Source organism: Anguilla rostrata, chromosome 18, assembly GCF_018555375.3.
Source record: "Anguilla rostrata isolate EN2019 chromosome 18, ASM1855537v3, whole genome shotgun sequence".
NCBI lineage: Eukaryota > Metazoa > Chordata > Actinopteri > Anguilliformes > Anguillidae > Anguilla > Anguilla rostrata.
In genome coordinates, this window is record NC_057950.1 from 11,882,162 (window position 1) to 11,897,562 (window position 15,401).

Below are 15,401 nucleotides of genomic sequence, written 5' to 3' on the forward strand. Positions count from 1 at the left end.
CGCAGCAGGCTCATCTGTCCCATACAAGCTGTCTCCAACCCGCTGCTTCTCTCAATGTTTTCTGTCTGTGGGGAGGACAAGCTGATGAAGAGGCCCATCCTGTCATTTCCCCCCATTACTGTTCTGACAGTACAGCCTACAGCCTTCCGTCTTCCCCACCTTCCATACCCCCACACCCCTGGCCCTGCCTGCTGCACTGTTGGGGGGACTGCCCAGTCCTCACACACACACACACACACACACACACAAACAAGTGTAAACAAGAGAGAGAGAAAGAAATCACAGAAGTTCTGTGACATTTCTTGAATGGCTGATGGAAATAAGGTACAGCAAAGACACCAAGTTCTTTTCACAGAAAAAAGAATGAGCCAGTGCTATGGTCAGAGAGGGACTTCAGTCCCATCTGATTACCACATCCTTCATCCTGTCAGCCTCTATGGATATTAACAATATATAAACAACATGGTGTAGTAGATTAGGTGTTGCAGTACGTTGATTCTCCAGCAACTCAGAAACAGTACCCACAATGGCACTGTTTTTTTTTTTTTTTTTACAGATTCTAAACATGTATGTTGCATTGCCTAAAGAAAATGGGACCAGCCATGTGCATTTTTCTGTCGTTTATTGAGATAGAATCCTGCTGAAAAACATCAATAAATGAATTATTCTGCAGAGCTCGGGGCTCGAGAGGCAGCGTTGTTTCATGTGGTGTTTTCGGGTGTCTGGCTAGGAGCAAACAGCCCAGCAGCATGCTCCTACAAACAGCAAAGCACAACAAAATCTAAATTAAAGTCCCGTAAAACAAACTCATTTCAATATATTATTAATTGGGCTTCCGCTGTTTGCAATAGGAGTCGTGGTGCGATATCTGGCTTTGGGGAAGGTTGTGATGTCTCTGCTCAGAATCCACAGTCTCAACCTCGCCTCTTCTACCACCTTCATCTTTGCCTCCCCCAATGATCTGACAAACGTTTTCAACATCTCAGGAGAACAACACAGAGCTGTGAAAGCTGCCACTTGCTTTTTAATGCATTCTAAAATTGATGGGGTGTATAAATAAATATCCGGTTTCTTGATCTTTTTTTTTTTACTCCTAATGCACAATTCAGAAGTACTTTCTGGGTGTTGTCCCAGAATTCCTACTGTTTCTGAGAACTGCATTAACCTGAAATGTGCACTTTTATCATGCCAATCACTTTCCTCTGCTTTTAATGTTCCAACGCATTTGAATTTTTCTGTGGGAAATAGAAGCAACTTTTAAAGCAAATTGAAAGTGTAAAACACCTAAATAATGGTACATAACTTCTGAAATATTTCAAATGTTTTGTTTTCATTTGTGTTTTCTCATGTCCCTTCTTGAATGGCCTAAAAGAAGATACATTTATTTTGAAGGATGCTAAGAAGGCAGGTCAGATTCTAAAGGTTACCTTATTGTATGCAACCTGATGTATGCATGCGATAATCAACACCAAGCAGCACAGTAGCTGTACCAGCAAACAGTCAGAAAGAGACCAAAGCTGGTCTTAGTGGCACCTACTGTCCATTTTTATTGACATAGCATTTTTATACTGGTTCAGCTGAGATGATGATCATAAGGAGGAGGAGGAGGCTAACAGTTTAAGTGTAGTTCAAACTGTGTAGTTTGAACTACACTTGGAGGGGATAAAAAGATATACTTCATCTATTGAATAAAGGCCTGAGTCAGCATTTAGTAATTTTTTTATTTTGTTTTATTTTTTCTTTTCTTTGAATCTGGCAGTCAAAGATTCAGTGTCAGGCAGGGAAATCTGCTAAGGACAAAGCAAAATGTTCAGTGCAGCATCAACTCTGATGGAGTACATTTGGTCTCTATTGGACTGATGTAAGCTCTTTTTGATATAACACTAATAATATTGTTGTGTATGAGCAACAGATAGATGACGGATGGCTGCTGTAGAACATGACACAGTAAGATGTTTATTTCATTATTTCTGTCTGCACAGCACTATGCATCAGATCCATGCTCTTCTATTTCCTCAGCCATGCATGAAAGTGCACTGATACTGATATGAGGCCTGCATTGTGTCTGCGCTTTCTCATCCTCCTCACCACCCACAAGCACTCAGAGTGGGACTGCATCTCCCAGCAGTTTACACAGATACATAATAATAATAATAATAATAATAATAATAATAATAATAATAATAACAACAACAACTACAACAACAACAACAAAAATAATAATAATCGTCATCATTGTCATCATCATTTCCATTGTCGCCATCATCATCATCATCATTGTCATCATCACCATTGTCGTCATCATCATCATTGGCACCCTCATTGTCCTCATTTTAATGTGTGATAATCTTAAGTGGAGATTGTTCTTCCAGCTCTCGTACGATATGTGACACAGGCCTTGTGGAAGTGGAAGAGTGGAAGTGAATTGTGAAATCCATAATAACTAAAAGGGTAAATAGGATAAAAATAGAATTATTGGCAGGCCAAAATGCAACATGTAAGGCTGTTGTAAATATGAATATATTAATTATTAGTGCATTCATAAATATTAATTAGGAATGTGAAATTTGGGCAGGAATCCAGCTCCTTATTTGGCAGGTAAAACTGGTTTCTGGTTGATCTGTCAGAACCTGGCGTGTAGGTGAGAATATCCTTGTTTTCTGGATGTTTTCTCAAGCCATGAAAAAGACCATAATCAAATCTCTGTACACTGTGATTAAGTGTTAGAATTATGGTATACATCCGCATAGCTAAAGACACAAATCAAATCCGAGGTTTTATGATAAGCCGTAAAATCAATGTGATCCAAGATGTGTGTATGCTATAACCAGTTAAATTATTAAATGAGGTAACTGATTGTGTTCATGTATATAAAGTCACAGGTCAATGGAAATCTGTGTTTAAGCGAGAAACCATTAACAAAATCCTTGGACAACTATCTAAAATATTTGTTTTAATCCCAAGGAAAATAGAAGTACTAATCAGTTCAAGTAGGAATTAACTGTGTATCTAACTAAATAGTGAGGATGACTGGGTGGAGAGATGGCTTCAGCTCATTCCATTTGGCTAACTAGGCAGCCATCCAGCAACACACATTGTTTTGCATTGCTTTTTATCACTTAAATCAAACATACATTCATAATAGAAAGTAGCAATGCTGGCATTAACAGAGTGTTTAAAGGTTTTCTGATCCTCTGTTCATGAAGAGTGGGGTATTAATTAGGATAGCAGACAAACACCACCTCCTTTATTACCAACCGTTCATCATTACAGAATTTTTAAAGGATTCAGTCTGTGATATTCTTTCACCTTCCACATTGCACATTGTCAAATCAATGAACAGTTTGCTGAGCACAGTGAAAACCACGCCTATTCACAACTGTGTTTCTGAGTCATTGTATCAGTCTTCCCAGCAACATTTTCAACTCAACAGTCCTTCTGGTAAAGTGAGTAAGATTCTACAGCCACTGAACATTGGTTTAAAGATGGGATGCTTGATTACAATAAGGGGGGCTTGGGGTGCCTCCAGGAATCTGTGGTAAACTGTTGGACATTTTTGGATGATGATGATGGAGACTTATTTTCCACACACTGCAGACCATATTATCAGGCCCAGGCTAATATTGGATAATACATTAAATCAGCAGAAACAAAAAGCACAGATTATCCAGAATTACAAAATTTACAAAAATAAGAGCGGTATGTGTAATCATTTACTGTGCATATTGTGGGGACGACGTGGGCTGGTGGATAGCAAGCCTTTTAAGACAACAGCGGGAGTCAGGGTCAAACATAAGACCAGGGTCTTCGATGAAGGTGAGACAGGTAAATACTAACCAAATGGATGTATGCTAGAATTAAAAAGCCTTGTCAGTCCAGACATACATATCAAGTGATTTAATGGTTAGATATTTAAAAACAGTGATGCAGAATGTGTCAAAATGAACACAGATTTTCTGTGCATATTAATAGCTGCACAGTAAAACTTGGTGCTCAAGTCTAACAGAATTAAGATAAGCTTACGCTTGATATAAGGTACTCTTAGTGTAAAACATACACCAATCAGAGTTCATTTTATGCTGAGCATTTTGTTGAATATGAACCTTGTGATATATACTATAGTTGTGCATGCACTGGTAAAACTGTGGGTAGCAGTAGCCTCCGGTTAACAACTATTTAAGGATATCTGATCAAGAGCCACTTTCTACAATTGCTTCATTCCGCATTCCCTTGAACCATGAGGAATTGAGGCCTTAAAGGGTGACTTTGGAACGCGGCCCAAAATTGTAATTCAAAACCCTGGATTTGCCCCAAAAACAATGTGACAATGGCAAAATAACCAAAGCCATTGCATTTAAATTGAGAGAGGGCTGCACAGCTATGATTCAGTGTGGACCTCTGGCTGCAGTGCAAACCCCATTGCTCTCAAGTTGAGAATGTTTTAACTTCTGTGACAAATCACCCAGACTGGGCCTGTGTGTCGACCAATCATATTAAAGAAAGAGGGTAATTTCTTCAAAAGAACATTCTGTTCAAGCAGGAGAAACCCAGGCTCGCTATTTTTGGATTTCCTTGGGCCTCATCTAACAGCAGTTTTGCACTCAATTCAGTCCTAAACTGCTTGCAGCAAAGTATTTACACATAGTATTTGATTTTTCAAGACAAAAAAAAAAGAATCTGTAAAAAAGTTTTACCTTCACACATGCTTCAGAGTGTAGGAACAAACATTTCCTTGTGGATGAATGATGGCAATACTGGGAGGATGAAACCCCTCCAAGCTATTTTCATTCCACACTAACACTACCAACAACAAACTATGGTATGCTGGGTGAGTGGTGTATTATTTTTATTTTTTGGAAGCACTTGAAAACTTATTTTAGTTTTCAAGAAAGCTGCTTTGTGAGAAACAAAAAGCATACCTACAGTAATAATTTCAGTAATATTCTTTATATATTTCTTTTAATGTATTTACTTCTCAGTGCATATGTTTAAAGCACCAATGGCGTATTTCACACATTACCCATATCACCAGGAACATTATGGAATTTACACCCATAAAATCCCCTGTAATAGATTTTCTACCATTGTGGATTTCTTGGCAATACCTTAAATGACCTCTCCACATTGATCAATCAGTAGCATCGAGCTAATTGATCTTTAAAATGTATTCACATATTGTTTTGCATTGAACAAAATAGCTGGTCAAGAAAGCTTCTGAAACATTTTTAAAATTCACCTTTTTAGTTATATTAAATTGTTTGTTTCGTTAAAGACTTTTAAGCAGTTTTAGCTCTAATATATGGTGCGCTGTAATCGCATTGACCTAACTTGCCTAACTAAACTGCCGGCTGTGATGGCAAGAGGCGACGTACTTACACTATTGGTGTCATTTACATCCTCTCCTGTCTGCAAGACCCAATTACTGAATTTAAAAAGAAAACAGAGAAATACCGTATGAACGAAACACTAAAAGCTTTGGAAATTACAAATCATTTAAAAAATCCAGTCAAAACCTTTTCTGAAAAAAAAATTGGTCTAAACAGGTCTGATTAAATCAAGGAATCAACAGCTGGTACCGTTACCGCCGCTGTGCTTGTCTGTAGCCTAGGCTGCCGCTGTCCGTGGTTCTGAAGCCTTCCCAGGACTGGCGAAATAGCAGGAAACTCTGCCAGAGTCCTGGGGGAAATGCAGCGTTTTCTCCTCCCCCTCCCAAACCAATTTGACAGATGTGCCGCACACGACTGCTGGTGCACATTCTGAGGGCAATTATGAATCCCTTGGGAAAGTGTTACGTGACTCCGTATGAACTAACGAACGCATAACTGCTTGTGCATAGCAACTGAGGAGTAAGGGCGTGTTTTGGTCCCACCTACCAAAAGCACAGTGCAAGAACAGGGGTACTGCTGGCACACATCTGGGCTGTCTACACGTGACAAGTCAGAGTGCGATACTTTCCTCAAACGTGTACACGCGAATTAGTCATATCGCTATTAGTTCGGTCTTTGTTACGTTCAGATCTGAGTAATCTGTGTGGTGATCTCGCGCCTAAGAAAACTTGTGAATGACAGACAAGGAAACTAAAGAACGAGAGAATCAGTTTTCAATCCTACAGTTCTCACGCGGGCCTTAGCCGAAATCTAGGGATGTTGACAGAAGTTTGCGTTGAAAGTAACAATTGCTGCTAGGATCGTTCGGCAGATTAAGTTTTCTCTCTTTTGATCTGAAATGGAAATCACACCGTGACTGTAATATGATCGCATCACGTCACCATTAATCTGTGTTATTCCTCTCTAGACACCGCACAATTTGGCCTGTCCACTCTTCAGCTCCAAAATCTGTTTCTGGTCATGGCTCTCCATCGCATCTAAATGACCAATAGCCGTTCCACGATCATTGCCTTTACGCTCGCAGGTTTGTGTATACAAAAAAATAACAAATAGAGAGTGCATTAAATATTTTTCTACATATTTCAAAATATCCACACTGAACAAAACACCTCGTCGCTCAGAACCCTGTATTGTAATATTGATCTGTTCCCACCGAATGGATATACGTGGCAGATCTGTCAACATTTTTTGAAACACATGCTACCCCTGGCATTTCTGATAGTATACCCGTTATAATATTAAAACAAGCGTTCCTTTGCCACACCTTTAATACGTAGGCAACAGCTAGATTACACTACGATTAAAAACAATGTCAACATAACAGTTCTCCAAATTATACCTGTGCATGAGAAGAACAATTCCGTGGAAAAAATCCCGTACGTGCTTTGACGGCCAGCAACCTACTGGACGAACACTACTCGTTCCTTGTACTGACAAGCTGCCGCCTCGTTACTAGCCTACGTTTTTAACATCCAGCATATACATTGCATTTTTCTTTCAGCTCTTTTCCCCAAGTTAAGATACTTATTACTTTATTAAGACAATGTTTTAACCGAGTTTGATGTTAAGTGTGGGTACTGATGACGGCGTGCGAACGTGTATGAATATGCATTTAGCAGCGGTGCTGCAGCATTCGGCACCTCCCCTCTCTCACAGACAGCGCAGGGACACACGTGATCCGCTGTCGCTGGCTCCTGACAGTCGCTGGTGAAGCTCAGCGGGGAAACAGATTGCACCTTTTTCTCTCTCGAATAATACTGGATTTTCCCCACTGCTTCCCTGTTTGTCCAATGCATCTACTTTTTCAGAGGACAGAGGGGAGATTATTCCAGGTAAAGGATCTTAAACGTTGATTTTTTTCATCACCATTGAGGTTTTGGGGGTTTGGGAAGGCTGAAGATCTCGCTTTTTTCTCCTCTATCAGTGATGCAGTGATTCCAGTACAAAAAAATCGGAGAGCTTCGCAGAGCATCATTAGTGAGGTAGATGGGACAGAGGTCAGGAAATGATTTCGTAGAAGAAATAAAAGTTTAGTCTTAATGTATTAGCTTTTTTAAACAATTCAATACAACAGTGTCACGTTATTTTAGAAACATTAAGACCAGTGTCGCTTGTTAAGGGAGGGTTTGGACTGAAGAGGATTGTGTTGCACCCGTGTTCGCTAGCAGGTAAAACAGACCTCGTTTCGTATATAGTTTCAGAGTTGCTAGATTTAGTTGCTTTTACGAATATAATTGCGTTAAATTGAATTATTTGGGATAAAGCAAATGCTTTTTTTCATGCTGATATTTACTTCTTTACTTCAGTCCCCGCATGGCTGTATTATTTTGTTTGTCTATATATGTTAGCAAAAGAAACTATATATATATACATACATATACATATATATACACACACACACACACAGACACACAATTTAAATAGTTAGCTATATACGCGCAGATTGTGCTTTTGATGTGGAACATATGTTGAAGATGAGCCAGTAGACAGGCTATAACGCGTAGTTTTTCAATCAATATTTGTATTTATATCCATTTAAGTTATAAACTGAGTTAGAATCACGCATTCCTTGATATGACTTCAAGGCTCCTTCCATTAGCTTCACCAATCTCTCTCTCTCTCTCTCTCTCTCTCTCTCTCTCCTTTTCTTTCTGAAAAAAGCTTTTCGGGTAGATTTAAATTCTCTTGTTGTCATTTCAATTATGACATCAGCGGGCAAGATGTAGGCTATTACCAATTTTCAAAGAAAACAAAACATTGAATCAAACAACACTTGTGTTACTTTTAACCGTGGATTGCATTTGTAGCTCGTATAATAGGCTACTAAGCATTTCACGGAGACACAGCCTACCAACGAACGAATTAATTGCAATAATAAATACATTGACATTAATTGGCGGATGTAGCATATTCTCATGTTGCACAGTCAAACGCTATCAGATGCAACAATTTGGATCACATCCTGTTAAAACAGATTTAATCTCCTCAAAGGAGGCTAAATCACGGAAATGTAGCACACATGTCCGCTATAAACATAGATTTCCTTTACCCTTTACCATTCTCAATTTGTATATTAACAACGTTTTTGCTCATCTATATCCCACCACACATTTTAAACATTTTTTAACGACCAGCCACCGCCAACAACATGATTTACACACCCCCATAGGTAGGACTGAAAACTCTGAGTAAAAAAAAAAAAAAAAAATCCACGCACACGCACACACACAATAATGAATGACTGTTTGCAAAGAGGGATTGACACCTGTGGTGACAGCCTCTAGCATAGGGTTGGAGGTTGGAGAATAATAGGTTTCAGCATCCTGAAGAAGTGGGGGATTGCTATTTATCCTCGGAAAATACTCTTCTGTAAAGGATGAACGGCACGCATGTTACTTAAATGCTAACTGTTTACATTCGGTCATACATTTGCGATCATAGGGTAGATTGGTCTCTGTCGGGACACGATTTATATATTAGCCTATATTCAGCAATTAGGCTGGAACTTATTAATTTACAGCAATGCACAATCATATATATAAATGCATTTAAATGCGTTGAACCTAAGTGGAGGTAAAAGCAAAATTGATGTCAAAAATAAAAGTCGCTCTGTTTTTATTTGAAACTGAATTTACTTTTCATTCGGCGTAAGCATGCGTCTGTCCATCCACATTCATATTTGCAATTGTTTCAAGCTTTAACGCCACAGTGGCTGTAAACGTCTACCGCGCACGCCATCGTGAGATTGTATCTGCAATGTCATTAATAGTGAAAGCGATATTATAATATTACTGTGTTATGAAACCAGATTTAAGAGGCAACGATTAAAGAATTTTCGCGCAAATTGTCTATAGGCTACGTTTGTCTATGGGGCCACCCCCCCCTTTCCCCAACCAATAGCAGAAATACATTTATATACATTCAAAAATGGTTTCTTCAATCGAAACACGTTTTAAAGATTGGTATTCAAGATATATGTTCACGTGTTGTGAATTTAGTGTCATCCTAAATGTAAGTTCTAGACTATATTTAATATGCTTCTATTTCATGTGTTTGTAGAAAATACATTATTTTTTTCATTGCATTGCGTTTTACATTACTCCTACACGGATGACAACATTAGCCTATCATTGTTTTCCATTCTTTGCAGATTGCTGGTCATTATGTTGAAACGGTTGTAAGCGCTGGGATCGGACGGCGGCCTTGAGACACAGAGGGCCTGTCGGGCTGCGCTTGTCAATCGCTGCAGAGCTGTTTGACAGTTTTGTGTTTTTCAGCACCGCCGGGGAGGAGACAGCGCGAGAAGCCGAAAGCAATGACTCCCGTCGTCTGTTTCAGCACGATAGCGTGAATCTGATGAAAGGATCTGGCTATCCATCACCCATCTCAAGCGTTTGCACTTTAATTGGATCAGAAAGGGAACTGCACAATGTTCCAGAATAGAATAAAGGAACTGATGGATATCTTCGTCAACATACGTTGTTTTTAAGTAACTTGGATTATAAAAAAGGGGAGAAAGGTGCGAAAGAAGAGGCAGAAGCCACTCGATTTCAAAACAGTATTTGGTTGATGCGTGACTTCGTTCGGCAGTTATAGGGTGGGAAATGATCTCGAGCGGCGATATATTCTGCCCTCGGAGTCTGGCCTGCTCGTAGACTGCAGTCTGCAGGTATGCCAAGAAAGGTTTTTATTCAGAAGGTTTATAATGCCTCAGTGCAAATTAATCATTTTTAGTAGCCAGCCAGTATACTACAGGGAATACAGTTATATGTTGAATTAGTTTAGGCCTATAAGTCTTGGACTTAATTTTTTTTTTCTCAGAGGCCAATTACAAAAACCAACTTTTTTTACAACATGGTGCTTGCAATGAGGCACGGTGCCCATTTAATCTGGGTAGGCCTGTTCGTGTGCTGTATGTTGGACCTTGGTGCCAGCTTGGAGTTCACGGGTGCAGAGGGACAATGGGCGAGGTTTCCTATGTGGAATGCGTGTTGTGAGAGCGAAATGAGCTTCAACATGAAAACGAAGAGCTCCCACGGACTCCTAGTGTACTTCGATGATGAGGGCTTCTGCGACTTCCTTGAGTTGCTAATACACAATGGCAGACTTAGCCTCCGGTTCTCAATATTCTGCGCCGATCCCGCCACAGTGCTGTCGGACACAGCAGTCAACGACAGCCAGTGGCACGCGGTCACAATAAGGAGGAACTTCAAAACCACCACATTAATTGTGGACAAAGAGATAAAATGGGTGGAGGTGAAGTCAAAAAGACGGGACATGACAGTATTCAGCCATTTATTTTTAGGGGGGGTACCGCCGGAACTACTGTCTGCAACACTGAGGCTTACATCGGCGGCTGTGAAGGACCAAGTTCCCTTTACAGGATGGATAACCGACCTGAAAGTAAACAATTCGGAACCTGCGCTTATTGACAGCGAAGGAGTCAAAGATGATGTTTGTGGCTCAGACAATATGTGTTTAAATGGAGGAGTCTGCAGCGTTATCAACGACGAACCGACCTGCGACTGCTCACAGACTGGGTATCAGGGAAAGGACTGCAGTGAAGGTAAGATATATGGATTCGACTGCTGTACAGCCTATAGCCTATATTTTGTTAACTTCTTTTTATTTTTTAAAATATATATCATTGTTGCCTATAGAGATCGCAATTCATAATCTAAAGTAAATTAAACCAAAACAAACGCATGTCTTTTTTTCCAGTTACAACCTATACCGAACTCCATTAAATAGCCCACAGAGTATAACTATAACACCAAAGCTAATGTATGGTAGTATTTTCAACCAAATATATGTCGTCATCGTTGTTTGTAAGGTTAATTACGACTCTTAGCTCCTGCAAGGCCTCATTAGCAACACATGCAGGTGTTTCGCGTTCTCCTAGGTCTCTCTACCCTTCTCACGAGGGATTTGTTGACCTATGAAGTTCTCTTTCCATTGGTTTACCTTTATATAATTTCCACCGATATACCTTTCTTAGGTCTGAGGACGCAGCTGCTTACACAAAGCCAAGAGGAATCTGCATTATGGTCTTATTGGCTAATGCCTACAACTTTGCTATTTAGTTCTTTACTTCAAGGGAGTAATTGGATATAGGGCAAAAAACAGGCAAAATAACACTACAATAATATAGCATTATGGTAATACAAATACTTTCATATAATAAAGTTGGGGATTTCATGTTGTGATTGTGATACACTACTGATCAGCAGTGGGAAGTGTTTTTCCCCCTTACAGTTCACCAGAAATTCTCATCTCAATGCCCATTTGGGGGATTTCAACCTCCCTAATATTCAAACTAAAGTTACACCCTTGCTTTACATTGGCAGACTAGTCTTCTTTGTCTCCGTGTTTTTGTATTAACACACACACTATATACACTATTTGGCCAAAAGTATGTGGGCACCTGACATCCAACATCTCATCTAAAATTATGGGCATTAATATGGAGTTGGTCCATCCTTTGCTGCTATAACAACCTCCACTCTTCTGGGAAGGCTTTAAACTAGATGTTGGAGCATTGCTGCAGGGATTTGCTTCCATTCAGCCAGAAGAGCATCAGTAAGGTCGGGCACTGATTGGGTGATTAGGCCGAGCTTGCAGTTGGCTTTCCAATTGATCCCACAAGTGTTGGATGAGGTTGAGGTCAGGGCTCTGTGCAGGCCAGTCTTCCACATCACTCTCGACAAAACCATTTCTATATGGACCTTGCTGTGTGCCCAGGGACATTGTTATGCTGAAACAAGAAAGGGCTTCCCTGAACTTTGGGATGCACAGAATCATCTAGAATGCAATTGTATGCTGTAACATTAAGATTTGCCTTCATTGGAACAAAGGGGCCTAGCCAAAACCATGAACCCTAGACCCTCAGCCCTAGACCAAGGGGTGTCTAGATACTTTTAGGGTGTGTGTGTGTGTATGTGTGTGTGTGTGTATATATATATATATATATATATATATATATATAAACTCTCTCTCTCTCTCTCTCTCACACACACACACACACACAAATTTTACAAACATGTCCACATACTGCTGAAATGTTAGCCAAGATAGAAATGTGCTGGGACATTGACCACTGGTGTCTGTGTATATACCTGCTATGGAATAAGTCATTGTTTTTACATTTCACAGGATTTTAGAAGTTGTTCATGTGTCTCTGGTTTGCATGTTACTGGTCATACTTGAGGGCAGAAACATCTCTCTTGTGGTGTTTTGGTAGAGCATTACATTTAAACTAGCGAGTACAAACATATGCACGTGTGGGATGGGCTTGCCTTGCAGTAAGTAGTTAACAAGTTAGCCTGTGCCCTTCCCCTGTGGAGGGGTTTGTGTGGTTGTGTGATTCATGTACCTCAGCTTCGGAATATAACCTCAGGGACTGGCTTCTCTCTTCTCACAGTTGTTTGGGGGATGATGGGAGATGATTGGCATGCAAGTTCCTTCGACTGCAGTCACTTAAATGTATCAGATTCTGGGAATTCTGCAACGCTGAAAGATCAATAATTCATCTCTTATTCAATTTCAAAGTGAGAAATCTTGTTTGGATGTTAATGCAAGTTTTTTTTCCTCCTTGTAGATGATTCACTCTTTGAAGATGAAAGTTTAATTAGTTTGCCCTTTTTTATTTTTTGTTATCTCTGCAATCACCCATTTGGAAAGGCATTTGCCTGATGTACATTCTTTTTGTTCTGTAATTTTTTGTTGTTGCCACTGATGAAGAGCAGTGTATGAAATACCAACAGTCTCCCTAGTTTATTATTTTCATTCATTCGGTGAAGAGCCATTCATTTCATGCCACATTAGTTAACTGTGCCTGTGTTCGATTTTCAGAGCATGTCTTGCATGTATTTCATTTGGGGTGCTTATGCTCTGCACTTTCTGAAATGAACGAGAGACTTACTTCAGAGAGATGAGAAAAAAGGGGGAAATTCCATGAGATTATACAGTCAATGGGGATAAAACCCAAATGGGGAATCTTCTTGGAAGTTCTGTAGCAAAGGGTTCTCCCATGCTGCCATAAGGGGCTTTAGCAGAATCTGAAATGGCGAGACCTTTGATATATTGACAGCTAAATACATCAAAGCAGTGAGTACATGTAAATGTTACTGAACAGCCAAGGAGAAGTGATTGCATTTGAACTTGCAGCTTTTTTTTTTGCGATGCGATGTAGACTTTCGAAGTCCCCTGGGATAAGTAGTTAGGCTTATTGTAGCCAGACGTTGCAGGAAGTGCATTAAGACAGAAGGGTAGGTGGGGGCACTCAGGATTGGAATGATGCATCCTCATTAGGTTAGATCCATTTTCACTCACAATGTGCTGAGTATCCAGGGTTACTTCCTGTGGCCTGACACATAACATGCAGTTCACAATGGCTTTATTTTCTATCAGGGCGCTATTGTGAGCTCTGATGGCTTGTGGGGGTGGCTTGAAATCTTGAATATATTCAATCAAGTACAATACTTTCCATTTCATGGACAATGGCCGTACCAGTGGGGAAAAGGCTTTATAATGAATGATGAAGATATTTAAAGATAATAATAATAATAATAATAATAATAATAATAATAATAATAAGAAGAAGAAGAATAGGAATGAAGAATAATTACTTTTGTTTAATAGGGCTGGCACCACCTACCAATTTATCGATAATTATCGATAATGCCGTGGAATCAATAAGAAAGATAACTTGTTTTTCCTGCGTAAATAAATGATCTAATGCTAATCAATTATCCAGACACTATGAATCAGTTTGCAGTCCTGTAACAGAGGCATGGACATAGCTATGCCGTGAAGCAAATCTGTCCCTTCGGAAAAGTGTGATCAGTAAGGCAGGACACACTGTAAACAAATTCAGGTCCTGTATGAAACCAAAGAATTGGACGCAAGTCTGTTTCTAAACAAAAACAAAGATGCTGGCATTTTTTGTTTTTAGAGAAGTCAGAAAGCTTTTGTCATGTCATGGTGTTGTCTGAGTTTATGTTTGATTGTAAATGTAACAAATAACAATGAACCTGCGGCCTGTCCTTGTGCCAGTAACAAGTTAGCTATATCCGTTTGTTCAAATAAGTTTTACATGGTGGTTGTTTTCACCACATTTAAAAATAAAAAAAATGTTCTGTGAGGTGAACTTTGAGCGATCATTGATTTAATTACTGTAGGCCATTTTAAATTGAAAATAAAATTTTCTTATCGTCCCAGCCCTATTTTTGTAAATGTGATGTAGTTATATCTTAACTTTTGTGTGGAACTCACAGGTGACCCTGATCATTTGGAATCGAGTCACATGCGTGTTGTGAAATGAGCAGCTGACCACTACTGGCACAGTGCGTTGTGTTTGCTTTGAACACCGTGGCTCTTCAAAGCAGGACTCCTGTGGGGGGTTGCCAGGGCTGGGTGGCACGGCGCAGAGACCTTCTCATTACCCTTCCCCAAACCGCGAGTTAATCGCAGACCAAAAGGTGACCTTATCACAGTCTCCTGACAACATCACGGCGCCGAAGCTGCACGGCTAATTGGATTTTACATCGCGTTTAGAAATTATGAGGAATAAATCTCACAGAGGTTGCTGATGGACTGGGGAGTTTCGCCTTTGCGTGTGCCACGCAGCTGCGGTATGTGGTCTGTCAGATATGGGGATCTCACAAAGGCCGTCTTCACATTCACTGGTAAAGACAGAATTATCCCATGAGATGAGGGTCTATATTCTCTCGCTTCATGTAGCATCATTGCCAGCCTCCATCCCCATGGTTTAGGTAAGGAATGAGGTAGCCATTCACTCCCATTACTCCTTTTTATTAACCTATTCCTTTTATTAAGAAACTAATCCCAAAATCTCTGCATAGACAGTATCTTTGGCTGGATACAAGCATTTAGCCTTTTCTTTTTATCAGCCAAATCTCACCTAGTCAACATCTGCATCCTTCAGTTCTTTATTAAAATTTGCAGTGCTGACAAGTCTGGGCTTACAAACCCTCCCAAAAGAACTGAAACATT

The 15,401-nt window shown here is 39.9% G+C and overlaps 1 protein-coding gene and 1 long non-coding RNA gene across 19 annotated transcripts in view; one reads left to right on the plus strand and one right to left on the minus strand.

Annotated features, from left to right (window-relative positions):
- Positions 1–2,247: 2,247 nt before the first annotated feature.
- Positions 2,248–6,926, minus strand: LOC135245120 (uncharacterized). Its single transcript, XR_010327156.1, has 3 exons — positions 5,577–6,926; positions 5,377–5,422; positions 2,248–2,443 (listed from the first exon to the last, which is right to left on the minus strand). It is a non-coding gene; the product is annotated as an uncharacterized LOC135245120 (long non-coding RNA).
- A 123-nt stretch (positions 6,927–7,049) lies between these two features.
- LOC135244961 (neurexin-1a-like) overlaps positions 7,050–15,401 on the plus strand; it is a 312,297-nt gene continuing 303,945 nt past the window's right edge. For 11 of the 18 annotated variants that reach the window (XM_064317662.1, XM_064317663.1, XM_064317681.1 and 8 more), the window contains exons 1-2: positions 7,051–7,555; positions 9,538–10,953. In XM_064317662.1, the coding sequence (XP_064173732.1) occupies positions 10,242–10,953 (712 nt within the window). In that variant the 5' untranslated portion in view covers positions 7,051–7,555; positions 9,538–10,241. Of the gene's footprint in view, positions 7,556–9,537; positions 10,954–15,401 lie in introns of all 18 variants that reach the window. The other 7 variants (XM_064317659.1, XM_064317660.1, XM_064317675.1 and 4 more) reach the window with 1 other exon arrangement.